This window comes from Mustela lutreola, chromosome 4, assembly GCF_030435805.1.
Source record: "Mustela lutreola isolate mMusLut2 chromosome 4, mMusLut2.pri, whole genome shotgun sequence".
In the NCBI taxonomy this organism is placed as follows: domain Eukaryota; kingdom Metazoa; phylum Chordata; class Mammalia; order Carnivora; family Mustelidae; genus Mustela; species Mustela lutreola.
In genome coordinates, this window is record NC_081293.1 from 1191907 (window position 1) to 1205623 (window position 13717).

At 63.9% G+C, this 13717-nt stretch overlaps 1 protein-coding gene across 15 annotated transcripts in view; it reads right to left on the reverse strand.

Annotated features, from left to right (window-relative positions):
- JAKMIP3 (Janus kinase and microtubule interacting protein 3) overlaps positions 1–13717 on the reverse strand; it is an 87587-nt gene that overhangs the window by 36685 nt on the left and 37185 nt on the right. For all 15 annotated transcript variants that reach the window (XM_059172793.1, XM_059172792.1, XM_059172791.1 and 12 more), the window contains exon 2: positions 5472–5717. In XM_059172793.1, the coding sequence (XP_059028776.1) occupies positions 5472–5606 (135 nt within the window). In that variant the 5' untranslated portion in view covers positions 5607–5717. The remainder of the gene's footprint in view (positions 1–5471; positions 5718–13717) is intronic.

Below are 13717 nucleotides of genomic sequence, written 5' to 3' on the forward strand. Positions count from 1 at the left end.
GTCCCAAGAACCGCCACCAGCCGGCCATCCCAGTGGCTGGGACCTGCTGTGGACACACAGGCCCACGGTAACAGGCACTACCGTCTCCACTCCTCGGTCAAGGCCAACGTCTCCCCTCAGGCCAGACCACAGCCCCACGAGGATGGCCCACGTACGGCCCCTGACCCACGCAGACACTCATAGGGATGGGTGGCCGCCATCCGCAGTCCTGACTGCACATCCCCAAGAGGGACCGATCTGCTGGAACTGCAGAGCGACAGGGGCCGGGCTGGGACGCCCTGAGGCCGGTCTCCTGCCAACCTGCTCCGGACAGGACGGAGACAGAGGCACCCGGAGTCTTGCTGCGCGAGGAGCGTGGGCACGGGACACACTGTGTCCGCAGCCGAGATCCGTCACTGATGTCACCCACCGAGAACAGAACTGCATCTGCAAAGAGCCCCCAAGGCGCTGCCCGGAGCCTGCGGGGCGGGGGGGGGTCCTGCGCTCAGACCGTGGCACAGCAGGCCCGACCCGCCGGCCACACAGCCACAGGCCCTGGGTCCCTTCTCACCAGGGGCCCTGGCACGCCGTTCCACGCTCGTGCGTGCTTGGAAGCAGCCATAATCCTTTACGGGGCCACAGAACGTTTATGGCTCTCGAACACCGGTCCACACATTTGCTCGAGGTTTATGAGATTTTAATTCACATGGGCACACAGCGCCGCTGGGACCTGGCTTCAGGGGTCGTGGCCACCTCTACACAGGCTGGCTTTCTTCAGGAAGGGACCAGACCTTTCTCTCTAATTCGGGGTCCTCCCCAGAGATGGGCTATGGAGGCATGAGGCCCGCCTGTCCCCCACTGGCCAGGGCGCCGGTTCAGCCAACAGCGGCACCACCTCGGACCGACGGGCAGGGAGGCCTCCTTCGAGGAGCTGAACGTGCACCCCTGACTTCCCACGTCAGCTGCTTGCGGCCTTTGCCCATGTTAGGCCAATTTCTGGAACGCCCCGTCTCGGTTCTTGTTCCTCCAGGTCCTGGCTCTGAGAAGGCATCTTCCCTCCGGCTCGCTCTCTGGTTCAGCTCTGGGTCTTTCCTGCCCCGTTTTGTCTGCCACGTCCCAAGTGGCTGTATTTCCGGAGAGATTGCTGTCTCTCGCCCGACCAGGAGGAAAAGCTTGCAGCTGCCGCGGGAGCCTGCCGCACCCTGCCAGGGGGACTCGGTGTTTCTGGGCCTGGAGGAGGGGAAGACCCTTCCCCATGGAAGGCTTGGAAACAACGGGGATTTGGCCATGTGGACATGACTCCCCATTATCGACTCCCACACCTTCCACGGTTGTCACGCAGACGCCACGGCTCCCCTCGGAGCCAGGCCTGCACGGCGGGTGTGCTGGACCGGCGCCGGCTGCGGGGCCGGCCGTCCTCCCCACCTCACGGCCTTCCCCAACCGGGGGGAGATTGCAACCGTCCCATTGTCCAGCATGACCTACAGTGTCAACTACCCCAACCTCATGACCAGGACACCGCACAATCCCCTAGTGGGTCCTGATCTGCGTTAGGACCCCTGTGCTCTGCCAGTGTCGTGGTCCACGCGCTACACTATCGGGCCCCTCCTACCCCCACCTACACAGCCCTCCGTGGCCTAAACTCGGGGCCACCATTCCTGCCGCTGCATCAGGTAAGCCCTGTCCAAGAGGAGCTCCCACAGACCCGCCTTGGCCCACTCTGTCCAGTCATTCTGGTCTCTGGCCTGGGCCACCTCTTCTGAGAGGCCCTCCTTGATTGCACCACTGCCGCCATGCCTTCTTGCCTGGGTTTACTTCACCCAGACGCCTGCTTCCCAGTCCTTAGTGTCTCCCTCCACTGAGGTACGGCCTGGGGGGTCACACAGGCACTCCGTGTTTCAGAAACTCCTTCCCAGTTAAAGGAGGCCAGCGTCCTTTGAGCAGGTAGAAGCGTGTCATGTCCATTCCTTCCCACAGGCCACAGTGGTGCTTGTGAGCAGGGGGGCACAGTGGGGGCGGGACCCCATGAGTGCGGGCCGTGGGGGCTGCTCCGTGTTTGGGCTGGGCTGGAGCCTTGGCGTTGTGGCGGAGATGGGTGGCCTTCAGCACCAGGCTTGGGTGGCCTTCAGCACCAGGCTTGTTTTCACCTCGCTGTCCACGTTCACACCCCCAGCACCCCACTCTGCTTATCGAACGCTGAGTTCATTTCCACACGGCTCCCACGAGGCCTTCCGAGTGAGCTCCTCTCCCTGCGGGGCCAGCTCCCTCTTTCCGGAAGGTTCTTTGCCAGAGATGGCCCCACTTCAGTCTCCCGACCGAGGGCGGCCGCAGGACAGTCCTCTTCGATTTAACGTGTCTCATTCTTTACTGTCAAGTCAACCTCCTAGGTACCCCACGAGAGCTTGACCAGCCGCCTGAAAACCGCGGTGCTGAGCTCACGCAGGTTCCCAGGCTTTCTGGGCACCTCGTCTACCCCGGCAAGTCACAGTCCCAAACCGTGGTGTCCCTGCTCCGGGACTGTGCTGGGGATTCCTGCTCAAGGGTGGGTGACCTGCGCCATGGCCTCCGGCACACAACCGCCACGCAGCCGGGCTTGCGAGTGGGTTGGGTCCTCCTGGCTGTCCCCAGACTTCTGGGCTGAGCTCCAGATCCAGCCCACCTCCACAAGCATCTGGAAGGTGCCAAAACCAGACAGAAATCAGTCCCATGGTCCAGATCTGGTTACGCAAATTTGTCCCCCGCTGTTGCAACAGTGACGTTAACGGTGGCACATAAAAGACTTCAGGGTTGATAAGGACAGAGCGGTTGACGATCACGATGATCGGATTCATGCTTTCCATCCCCCACGTCGGCATGACTAAGGCCCCAACACCGGCAGCTTTGTGTGGCGAGGGTCGCGTTGGGCTGAGCAGACGGAGCGGGGGACACCAGCTCAGGATCGCTGGCGCGTTTCACTGACCGACCTGGCTGCTGGGGGAGACGGGAGAGCGCAGGCGGGAACTGGAAAGAGGCCCGAGGGACGTCCTGCCCTCCGATTATCCTGCTCCCAGCTCAAGGCCCTGGGTTGGGGTGAGGACGGGCGCTCTGAACCCTGGGGGAGCCTGTGTGGCACAGTTACGCGTTCGACTTTTGGTTTCAGCTGAGGTCATGATCTCAGAGTCGTGAGATCGAGTCCCAAGTAGGGCTCCCTGCTCAGCGGGGTGGGGGGGCCCTACCAGTCTCTCCCTCTCCCACTGCTTCTCCTCCTGCACGCTCACCCGCTCTCTCAAATAATTAGATAAATCTTAAAAAGAAAGAAAGAAGCCATGAGCCCCACCGGTGTGCGAAGGACAGCCAAGCAGCTCCTTGACCTGAGCCTCACGCCCGTCCCTGGAGGCCAGCCCCACGCGGGAGGAGACAGGAAGGACAGTGTGTCTGTGAGGGTCTAGAACTTTCCTATTTGAATCGTGAAGGACAATGTCCTGTGTCGGTTCTGGGTGGTGGGTATCGTCTACAGATGCACACACACAAACACACACATGAACACACTTAAACAAAAAAACACTTGAACGTTTTAATGATGCTTGGCAGGAAGGTACGGGTCTGGCTTGGAAGTAGCAGTGGGAGCCCAGAGGTGGGGGAGGGAAGGCTCAGGCTCAGAGAACGTCTGTGGGTCTGAATGCCGGGTGCCCCCGGCTGCTCCTTCCCACCTTCCAGACTAGCAACAGGGGCGGGAAGGGGAGACGATGATGAAGAACCACTACCCTGCCGCCACCTGCGTGTTCCTGGAGTGGAGGAGACCCAGCTCTCCGGGACTGACACCTTCTCCTGGGGCCCGTGGGGCCGGTGGGGCTCTGTTCCCTGCACCCGCAGGCTGACCGCAGGCTAGAGCCAGGGGTACCCCGGCAGCCAGCGGCTGAGGCGGCAGGGAAGGCGGCTCCTGGCCGTGATGCCCAAGGCCGTAGGCTTCAGAGCATCCCCTCGAGTGCACGGGGAAGGGCTCCTGCCAGCAAGGGTGAGCCCCGCCGGCCAGGGTGAGCCTGGCGGCCCCATTTCTAACGAGAGTCAGAGGCCCTGCCGTGCAGCAAATCTGCAAACCGCAGCCTCAGGGGCCTCACCCCTGCAGAGAGAAGAGCTGGGGGGAGCCCCCTCCCCCGCGGTCTCAGCCAGGTGACCGGGCTGTCCGGGGGGCTGCCGTGCTCCGGACACGCACGCACGCACGCACGCACGCACACGCGCCCTCGGACCCAGCTTCCGCGCACGGGGCCTCGCCGCGCAGACCCCCGCTCGCTCCCGCCACCCCTGCCCTCCCCCGCCCGCGGGGTTGGGAACCGCCCAGATGCCGCAGGCCGGTCCGTGTGGGCGGAGCCTCAGACCTGCCCCGGCCCCGCGGGGCACCTGGCGCGGGCTGCTCCCGTCCGCGCGGCCGCGGACCCAGAACTCGAGCGCGACCCAGAACTCAAGCGCGGGCCGCGGCCTTTTCGTCGCTTCCTCTGAACTTGGTGCCAAGAGGTCAGTCCTTCGGGACAGAAGTGACAAAGGCCCCGCCGCAGCACCTCGGCCGCCAGCTCCCGGGCCCTCGCAGGGCAGGGAGGGGATGCGGGCTCCAACCCGGGCCACCTCGCGCGCTGTGGACGCCCTAGGAGCGCACGCCCCGCTCCCCGCCCGCGCTGCCGCCCGCGCCCCCACCCCAGGCCTCCGCGGGGCGGGCCGGCTTGGCTAAGAGCGCACGCGCAGGAGCAGACGGCTCGGAAACCGGCGGGCGCGGCCTGTCCGGTCACTGGACTGATGGACGCGGGGTCTGAACCTCCGCGGTTACCACGGCTCCTGGGCCAGGGTGTAACGGGGGGGGGGGGGGGGGTCACACAGCTGCCGGAGACCTGGCCCCCGTCCCCACGGCCTCCCAGAAGAGCTCGGCCCTGGGCAGGACCCTCCAGACCCACCCGCTTCCACACTCCCAGGAGGCCTTGGTGGGGGCGGGGGCAGAGGTTCGGCCGTGGAGAGGACAGCGGGTCCGTGGGACGCCTCCCACCCAGGCCTGGCACGGAGCAGGCGGTCCCGGGACAGAACCCCACTCCCCCCCAGCACAAGCCCCGCCTTCCGCGTAGGCCTTGAGGACCCCAAGGGCTGGACGTCTGGGTGGTGCCATCTCAGGCCTGCCCCAGGCCATCGCCACTCCCCGGGGCTGCCCCCGCGTTCCTGAGGCGCTGGAAGCGCTTCGCTCAGTCTGTGCCTTTCATCCCTGCAGCGGTCGTCCTACCGCCCATTCAGGGGACATTTCCCAGGATGGCGCCACTGGCCGAGGTCCCACTGGCCCAGGCACTGAGCCAGGGTGGTCCCCCACCTCACACTACCCCCCGCCCCGGGCTGCCCTCTTCCCAGAGCGGTCTGTCCTTCCCAGCGGCGCTGAGAGCCCCTGAGGACCCTGGGACCAGGCCGGGAGACCCAGCCGGGCAGGGGTGAGACCCCGCGGCGCAGGAGTGGGGAACAGGGAAGGAGGGTCGGGGGCTCACCTTGCCCTTCTCCTGCTGCAGCTCAATCTGGATGTCGGTGAGCTTGGCCCGCAGGTCCTCGTTGGCGGCCTGGAGAGCAGCGAGGAGCTCCGCCTTGTCCCCCTTGCCTCGGGCGCCCATGCCCTTCTTGGACATGGTGAGGGCGGCCCCACGGGTGCCCCGGGCAGGCTGCGTCTGGGCTGGGCTGTTCACACCAAGCTCGGGCAGGCAGGGCCTCCAGCGGCTCCGCTACATTTCCTTGCTGGCCTGGAGGGAAAACACGGCTGGTGAATGGACTGGCCTCCCGCGGCCTCGGGCGTAGCTTGGGCCACGTGCAGCGGGGGAGGGGAGGGCCAAGGCTGGCGTGGAGCCTGGAGGAAGGCGTCCAGACTGCGTGCCCGGCCCCGGCCCCAGACCACAGAGGCCCTCTGTGCTCCGTGCGCAGCTGTGACGGGCCACCCGCACCGCCGGTGCCCTGCCAGGCGCAGGAGGAATGCCTGCAGGGTGTTCTGCCTCCTTGGAATGAGAGGCTGCGGACCCGACTTTAAGGTCCAATTTCATACCTGGGTATGTCGCCCCAGAGGCAATGGTGGGCATGAACCAGGAGCTTCTCGGACAAGGGGGTGGACCCCGCCAGGGGCCCCGAGAATTTTGCCCCAGGTGGACGTACCCCAGCACCGCGCTGGGGATTCCCTCCGTGTCCCCAGGCCTGGGGCTGCGTTTCCTTCCCCGTGTGTCCAGCACCAGGTGTGGGAGGGAGGCCAATTGACCAGCTGTGGAGACTGGGGGCCGGGATTCAGCACCAGGAGGTGGACCCTGCTCCACACTCAGACCTGGGCAACCCCGTGCCTCAGTTCCCTCACCTGCACCAACGGGAGGCGAGGATGCCCCTGGCCCTCAAGGCTTCCGTCCTGCACTTCAGACACCAGGACGGTGCCCCAGAGGTGCCCGGTAGCACCCGCCTGCCCACCCCAGCTCACAGGCCAGGAAGGTGCCTCCAGTGGGGTCAAAGTTCAGCCTGGACGCAGGCTGGGACACTGTCACTTCTAGGGACGCGCTCTCCACGTGAGTCCCCGCAGCCTTTGTCCTCCTGAGGCCTCGGGACACGGACTCCGGACAAAGCCCCAGATGGGAGTCCGCGGAGAAGGCCCGCGCAGGCGACACCGAATGAGGAGGCTCGTCAGGCAGAGGCCTCACGTCGGCCTGGGGAGCAGAGCCAGATGGCAGACTCCTCCAAGGACGGGGACTGAAGCCGGTCGGGGACATTGGGGCGTTTGGGGTCACCTCAGCACTGGTGTGGCCTCAGAAAAGATCCCAGCAGACCCTCTGTCCCTCTGCCCGAGCCTGATGGCTGGTCCTCCGCTCCTTCTGTCCCGGGCCCCTGCCCGGAGATGGACACGCCTGGCGGAAGGGAGGGCCGAGGCCGAGGCTCCCGGTTCCATTTGCAGAGTCCACCTGGGGCCATTCTGTAGATTTTCCAGCGCTGTGTAGAGGGTTTTCTGCCCAATTGCAGGGACGTCTCCCTTCACGCCTTCCCCGGCGGCGCCGAGAGACCCCTGGGTCAGAGTTCCCGCCGGCAGAGCCACACAGCTGCGCCTGCTGAGGGCAGGCCCACATGCAGGCCCCCAGCCCCACGGGCCGCTGCCGCGGGGCCGTGCCGAAGCTTCTCATCAGCTGCAGGACCCCCTCATGTCCGGGCGACGCCTGGGTGCTGACCACGGACAACACGAGCCTGAAGCGCGGCCGACGCGGCGCTGCTCAGGGAAACGGATGAAGCAGCAGCTTTGGAAGAAGGGTCCTGGCTGCTCCGACTGGCCACATGAGCTAGTGTCCCATTGTCCACGGCGTGGCCTCTGCCACGGCATTCGTGGGGGTGGTCAGGAGATGTGGACTGGCGGGTTTCCATTCGGGAGAGGAAAAGGGCAGAAGGTAAAAGCCCCCAGTTCCTGCCTTGGTCATCAAAAGCTCTTGCGGGGGCACCTGCGGGGGGCACCTGGGTGGCTCAGTCGGCGGAGCGTCCGACTCTTCGTTTCGGCTCAGGTCATGGTCTCAGGGTCCTAGGATCGAGCCCTGCCTTGACCTCCCTGCCCAGAGGGGAGCCTGTTTCTCCCTCTCCCTCCACCGTCCCCTGCTCTCGTGCTCTCTCTCTCTCAAACAAATAAAATTTTAAAAAGAAAAGCTTGTGGAGGGCCAGGGCAGTGTCTCCGTGGTGGGAAGGAGCCCAGGCCGCCCGTTGGCAGGTTCCCTGCAGACTGCTCGAGGGACCCCCTCGAAGGGCCCGGTGGTCCTGCCTGCAGGCTGCTCTCCACAGCCTGGGCTAAACCACTGTTCCAGCCCTGTGGGCAGAGACTTAGGGGTTCCCGGGGACGGACAGACAGACGTAGCTTTTGGGACATAAGAAAAGTTATTTCAGGCTCCCAGCCGTCCCGCGGGAGCAGAGAAGGACAAGCGGCCACGTCAGGCAGGAGAGAACCTCGTCACACGAGGGACAGTGGCTCAGGGGCACGACCCCCAGGGCTGGTTCCGAAGGGAAGAGGGACCCTGGACCAACCTTGCCGGATCCAGACCCTGTGAGCCTTCAGGTCCGGGACCCGCCGGGGCCAGAGCACCGGCTCCAACCAGGGCGGGCCTCGTGACACGGCCCTGCGCTCGGTCACCTTCGGATGCCTTCTGCCCGCTTCCACGCTGAGTGCCATCCGCGCAAGGCCCTGGGGACTAGCTGCCCCTCGGCTCAGACCCCCGCCCCCGCAGTGTGGCTGTCGCTTCGGGAGGGCGTCCCGGTCTCCTTGTTGCGGGGAAAACCCTTCCTTTTCCTGTTCTCTGGCTTGGTGGCGTCTCTCCGCTCGACGCCCCCCAGGGGGACCCCAGTCCCGGGTGACAGCCCTGTCCTCCTGCCTCCCCTGGTCAAGACCGCTACGTCTCCCTGCTGCCCGCACCAGGTGCCCGCGAATTCCCAGTCTCCTGCTCAGTCCGCCCAGGCTGCCTTCCACCCCCACTACCCAAATACTCCATGTCTTCCGTAGATGGGGTGGTTGTTTTTTTACGTATTTTCTTAAGATTTTACTCATTTGAAAGTGAGAGCAGGAGCAGGTGGAGAGCAGGCAGAGGGAGAGGGAGAAGCAGGTCCCCACAGACTGAGCAGGCAGATGCGGGACTCGATCCCAGACCCTATGACCACGACCAGAACCGAAGGCAGCCGCCAAACCAACTGAGCCACTCAGGCACCTCTATTTTTAATGTATTTTAAAATGAAACTCGATGAGCCTTTCCCGGACCCGGACGGAGAGCTGGCACCACAGGTGTGTAAGGACGGAAGTCACTGTGGGGCAAGATGGAGGGAGACCCCCGGTGCGGGCTCCAGACAGACACCTGTGGCACAGCCCTGAGCCTGCAGGGCCCCCAGGCTGGACGGCAGCCCGGGGGTCCCTTCCTTCCCACCCGTGCCCTCCGAGCCCTGAGCCCTCCTCCTGGCCGCCCCCACTGCCCACCATGCCTTTGCTCCATCGGGAACACGCTTCCACCAGACTCAGCACAGACTGTGGGCTCCGGCCTGGGCTCGGGATCCCTGCTGGCCGCCCCACCAGGTTCCTGGAGCTGAGCGGCCCCCGCCGTGCTCTGGACAACCTGCACTGAGAACTTTCCATGCATCGAGGGGCACTGAGCCCTCCCTGCCTCCCTGACTTCTCCCCACAGGCAGAGTCAGTATTTTCCTCCAATACCAGTTTGGGGGCCAGTAGAGGAAACTGGCAAGTTTATTACTACGGAAATGATCGGGAAAAACTACCCCCTCCCCATTCCCTTGAAGGCAGTGGGATGCGACTGGCCTACACCGACCGGAGCAGGGATTCCTGGGCCCCCTCCCCCGAGCCCTTGATGGGATTACCGCCAGCAGGAAGGAAAGGGGCTGTTCACGCCCCATATCCTGTTTGTGCTAATGATCTCCCGGTGCACCCTCAGAGGAGAGTCGGGGAGGATGAAGCCTCTGCCTGCACCGGGACAGGCTCAAAGGTGGCGCCCAGGGGGCTCTGGGGTGTCCTGCTCCGCCCTAGTGCCTCTGCACACCCCATGCCTTCCCTCCGTGCCCACACCCGGTAAAGCAGAAGCTGTAAGGGTCACGTTCGGGTCACACACCCCGCTTCCTTCCTGTTTCCACCCCGCTTTCTTCCTGGGAGACAGAAGAGGCGGCCGGAGGGAGACACAGGGGGCTGGGGGGCCCGTGGCCTTTGCTGGTGGCTCCGGCTGGAGCACTCACCCCTGCCCAGAGGAACCAGTGAGTGCTGGAAGCAGGGGCTAGGGGTGGAGGGTCAGCAGGCCACCCCTGGGGCCACCAGCCCCCCAACCAGGCCACGGGTGGGCCCCCCAGCCAACATGCTTGAGTGTCCAAGCGCAACAACCCTGAAACCCACGGCTTCCCGTCGCGGGGCTCAGTCCGAGCATCCAGCGTCCACATGCCGGTGGGGTCCTTGGGGCGCCGAGGGCCGCCTGCCACAGCTGAAAGGGGCAGAGTCCACGTGACAACGCGGGCATTTCAGATACTTGCTGAATTAGTCCGCCTCCAGACAAGAGTCGCGAACCCACTTGGGAGACGCAGGGGCCTGGGGGTATGAAGCAGGGTCACCGACAGGCTCCGGCTCCCCGCAGACCAGTGCACATCTGCCACCGGCAGCGCCTGTTGCACTTTGTTGGGGAGTCACTGAACGACCAGGTTAATAGCGCAGTCTGCGCCCCTAGGTCTTGGGGTCTCCAAGGGGGCAGTAAATAGAGGGGCTCGCTCTGCTGTCTCCCAGGAAGCGCTCTTACGTTCGGAGCATCTGGAAAGGGAGAAAGGCTCTGTGCCCGTCAATTGCCCTCCAGGGCAGTAACCCTCCAGCTGACAGGAAACTGTGGGGTCCGCCCCACCCCCACCTGGCCCCTGCCGGCCTCCAGGATTTCTCCAACGTGGAGCCCATGCTCTGCTCACACTTTGCCTACAAAGAATACAGTTTGAATCTGATGCTTGTGCTTCTGACGCTTATCATTTCCACGGAAGCCGAAGGTGTGGGGAGCGAGGAGGCATGCAGCGGGGAGGGGTCTGAGTCACCCTGTGGAACCCTACAGGGACCTCCCGAGCTCAGGGCGGACCTGTTGGCAGTCAGACAGATGCCCGCACGCCCGTGGGTGTGGGCAGTGGGCAGACGCCAGTGTCAGAGGGGCCCTTGGCCCTGGGGGAGGTGTCTCAGGGTGCCCCCTCCCCAGGCTGGGCCCTCAGATGAGCCTGACAGAGTGGCGTAGAGACAGGCCAGCTCTGGGCCCTGGGGTAACCCTGATGACACACAGCTCTCCCATCCAAAGCCGCTTTCTCCAGAAAACATAAAGACCCCAGAGAGGGAGAGCAGCTGGCCACGTGGCTGGACGGACATGCTAGTCCCAGAATCTGATCCACGCCTGGACACATCGAGGCAGGAGTTGTGCTGGGGGCCGGGGCCGGGGGCTAGGGGAGCGTCTGGAGCGGGTGGGGAGCAGCACATGGAGTCTGGGGGCCCGGGGGCGGGGGGGACAGACGCACAGTCATCATGAGCCCTAGGACAGCCCTGAAACATGGCAGACACTCCAGCCCGCTGGGCTCTTTCCCACAGCTGACCACGAGGTGGCCACAGGACACATGGAGGGTCCACGGAATGGCCAGGGGCAGAGGCTGAGGCCTCAACTCCCCTGGGAAGTGCGTTTTCTAGAAGCCAGAGGCAGAGGTCAAGAGTCCAAGCAACGTCACCACGGGGAGTTTCCCTGTCCACTGAGGGCAGGAGCAGATTTTGTGACTCCAGGATGGGACCCATGCCGCCAAGGCCAGCAGACTCCCCGTGAGTGGCTAGGGCAGCCAGGGAGGCACCCCGCATGGCAGGGGACGCCCTCCACCCCACAAGGACGCCAGCGCTCCGCCAGCTGGCTGGCATCTCTGAGAAGTGACTTGGTGTCGGCCACACCACCTCCGTCCTGACTCCAACACCCCCGCCTCTTCCCTGTGAACCTGCCGGGGAGTCACAGTCCCCAGTCCTCAGTGGATTCCGACACGTTCCCTTTCCGTGGAAAGTCCTACGGTTCACGGCCGGAGTCCAGGCCCACCAGCGAGCGAGTGAAACTCCAACCTGGACATAAACTTTTCCATGTGAATTGCATACACGTGGCCATGTGGGGTGACACAGAGAGAGCCCTCGTGCGTCCACGCAGCTTCCCCGGGGGCCGCGTCCTGAGAAACCACAACGCAGAAGTGCCCCCAGGACGATGACCGTTTCTCCCCAGGACCCCTCGTGTGTCCTGTAAGCCCACGCCTGCCCTAGCCCTCCTCAGCCCCGGGCCACCACGAGTCTGCCCACGTCTCTACATTCCGTCATTTCAGGAACCTTCCAGAAAGGGACTCGGCGGTATGTGACCTTCTGGGATCAGCGTACCTCTGGGATCTGCTCAGGCTCCGCGCACGGGCGGCTCACCCGCGTGTGGCGTTCCCGGGTGTGGGGACCCGCTCATACCAGAGGGCGTCCAGCCATGTGTGGGCTCGGCCACTCTCAGGGCTGCTCTCAGCACGCGCACACGGCTTGATGAGCAGCCTTGGTTCTCCGATACAACCACCCATGGCGTGACGCTGGGGTCGCCTGCGCTTGAGGAAGGGTCGTTCCATGAGGCGCCGCCGAGATGTTCGGAGGCTGTGCGCCCCCCCAGCAGCGAGGGTGCTGCTTCCCCGTGGTTTCGTCTGTTTTCCCTGCTCGCTGGCGCCCGGTGGCCTCCCATGGGCTCCTGCCCCCGCTGGGCTTCCTCTCTGGTAAAACCACGCTGCCCACCTGTTCTGCTGGCCCGTGGGCCAGAGAGGGCAGGCGCTTCGTGCCGCGCGTCCTGCCTGCGTCTGCTGGGGTTTCTGACTCCTGCAGCCCCGGCGAAGACCCGGGGACGTCACCCTGGTGTCTTTCCGGGCCCGAGGTCCCTCGCTGGCCTGCCTTCTTCGCCTACTTCTGACCCCATATCCAGTGTTTTGTTGTGGGATAGGAGGACCAGGGAAGAGCAGGTTTACCCTGCCTTCCCGGAGGCGGCAGTTTCTCAGTCAAAGGAAACATCTTACACTTGTATCAACCATTACATGAGAACAATGATTACCACAATCACAGCCGAGATGGCGTCATCTAAACCACGAGTGTGATCTGACGTGTGCTGGCTCCCTTCACAGGCGGACGGCAGGCATCATGTTCAACGGCCGCCATCACCAACCACCTGTTGGAGGAAAGGGTCCTCACCTCTGGTGCTGCAGGGACCGGCCCGCCCAGGAAAGATGCCTTTTGCAGAAGCCACTTTCTGCGTTGCTTTGCGTTTGCCTGATTCAGTCCGGGGAGGAAGATTTCCATCACATTAATACCAGGAAGTATAAAAGGGCAGCGGTTATGACCCTCCAAAGTGGGCCACTGAGCACGGAAATGGTTTCTGGATGGCAACACAAGTGTTCCAGAAAGAACAGAATCAGAATACCGCATCAATGCACAGTTTGGCTTCTGCTGAGCTGGTCACCTGACGGACGGCCATTTAAAGTGGAGACATGTAAACAGATTTCCAGCACGGGGAAGAATCTCAGATCGCCGACCCAAATGCCAGGTGTTGGGGTGAGGAAACCAGGGTCCAGAGGGAGCGTGTCCCCCAAGGACCCAGCGCCGCCATCTGACAGAGCCCCAGGCCTGCTGTTCCCGAGAGAGACGGCACAACCGGATCCCCCTTGCTGCAGACAGTCCAGGCTGGTGACGCTCAGCACTGGGGAGCAGACATGAACGCGCCGCGTCTGGAGCGGGCCACCCTAGCCTGCCCAAAAGCTCTCTGCCTCGGTCCAAGGGGGCCACCTCTTCCAGCTGGGGCCCAGGACCAAGCTCAAAAATATGTTCAGGAGGGGTGCCTGGGGGGCTCAGTGGGTTGAGCGTCCGACCCTTGGTTTCAGCCAGGGTCACGATCTCAGGGTCGTGGGATCGGAGGGCTCCCTGCTCAGCAGGAGGTCCTCCTTTCTCCTCGCTGCCCCTCCCCCCGTCATGCTCTCTAAACAAACAAATAAATAAAATCTTAAAAAAAAGTTTAAAGGAATACAAACAACATCCAGCCCCAACATACAAAATCCACCACGTCTGGCATCCAACCGAACGAGCAGGCTGCCAGTTACGTCTCAATAAAACGAGGGGAAACGCCCGGCCAGGAAGTAGGGAAGCGGGACTGACTCTGAGCGAGGAACAAGGAGGGAAAGCCAGCCAAGACGCGGAGGTAGACCG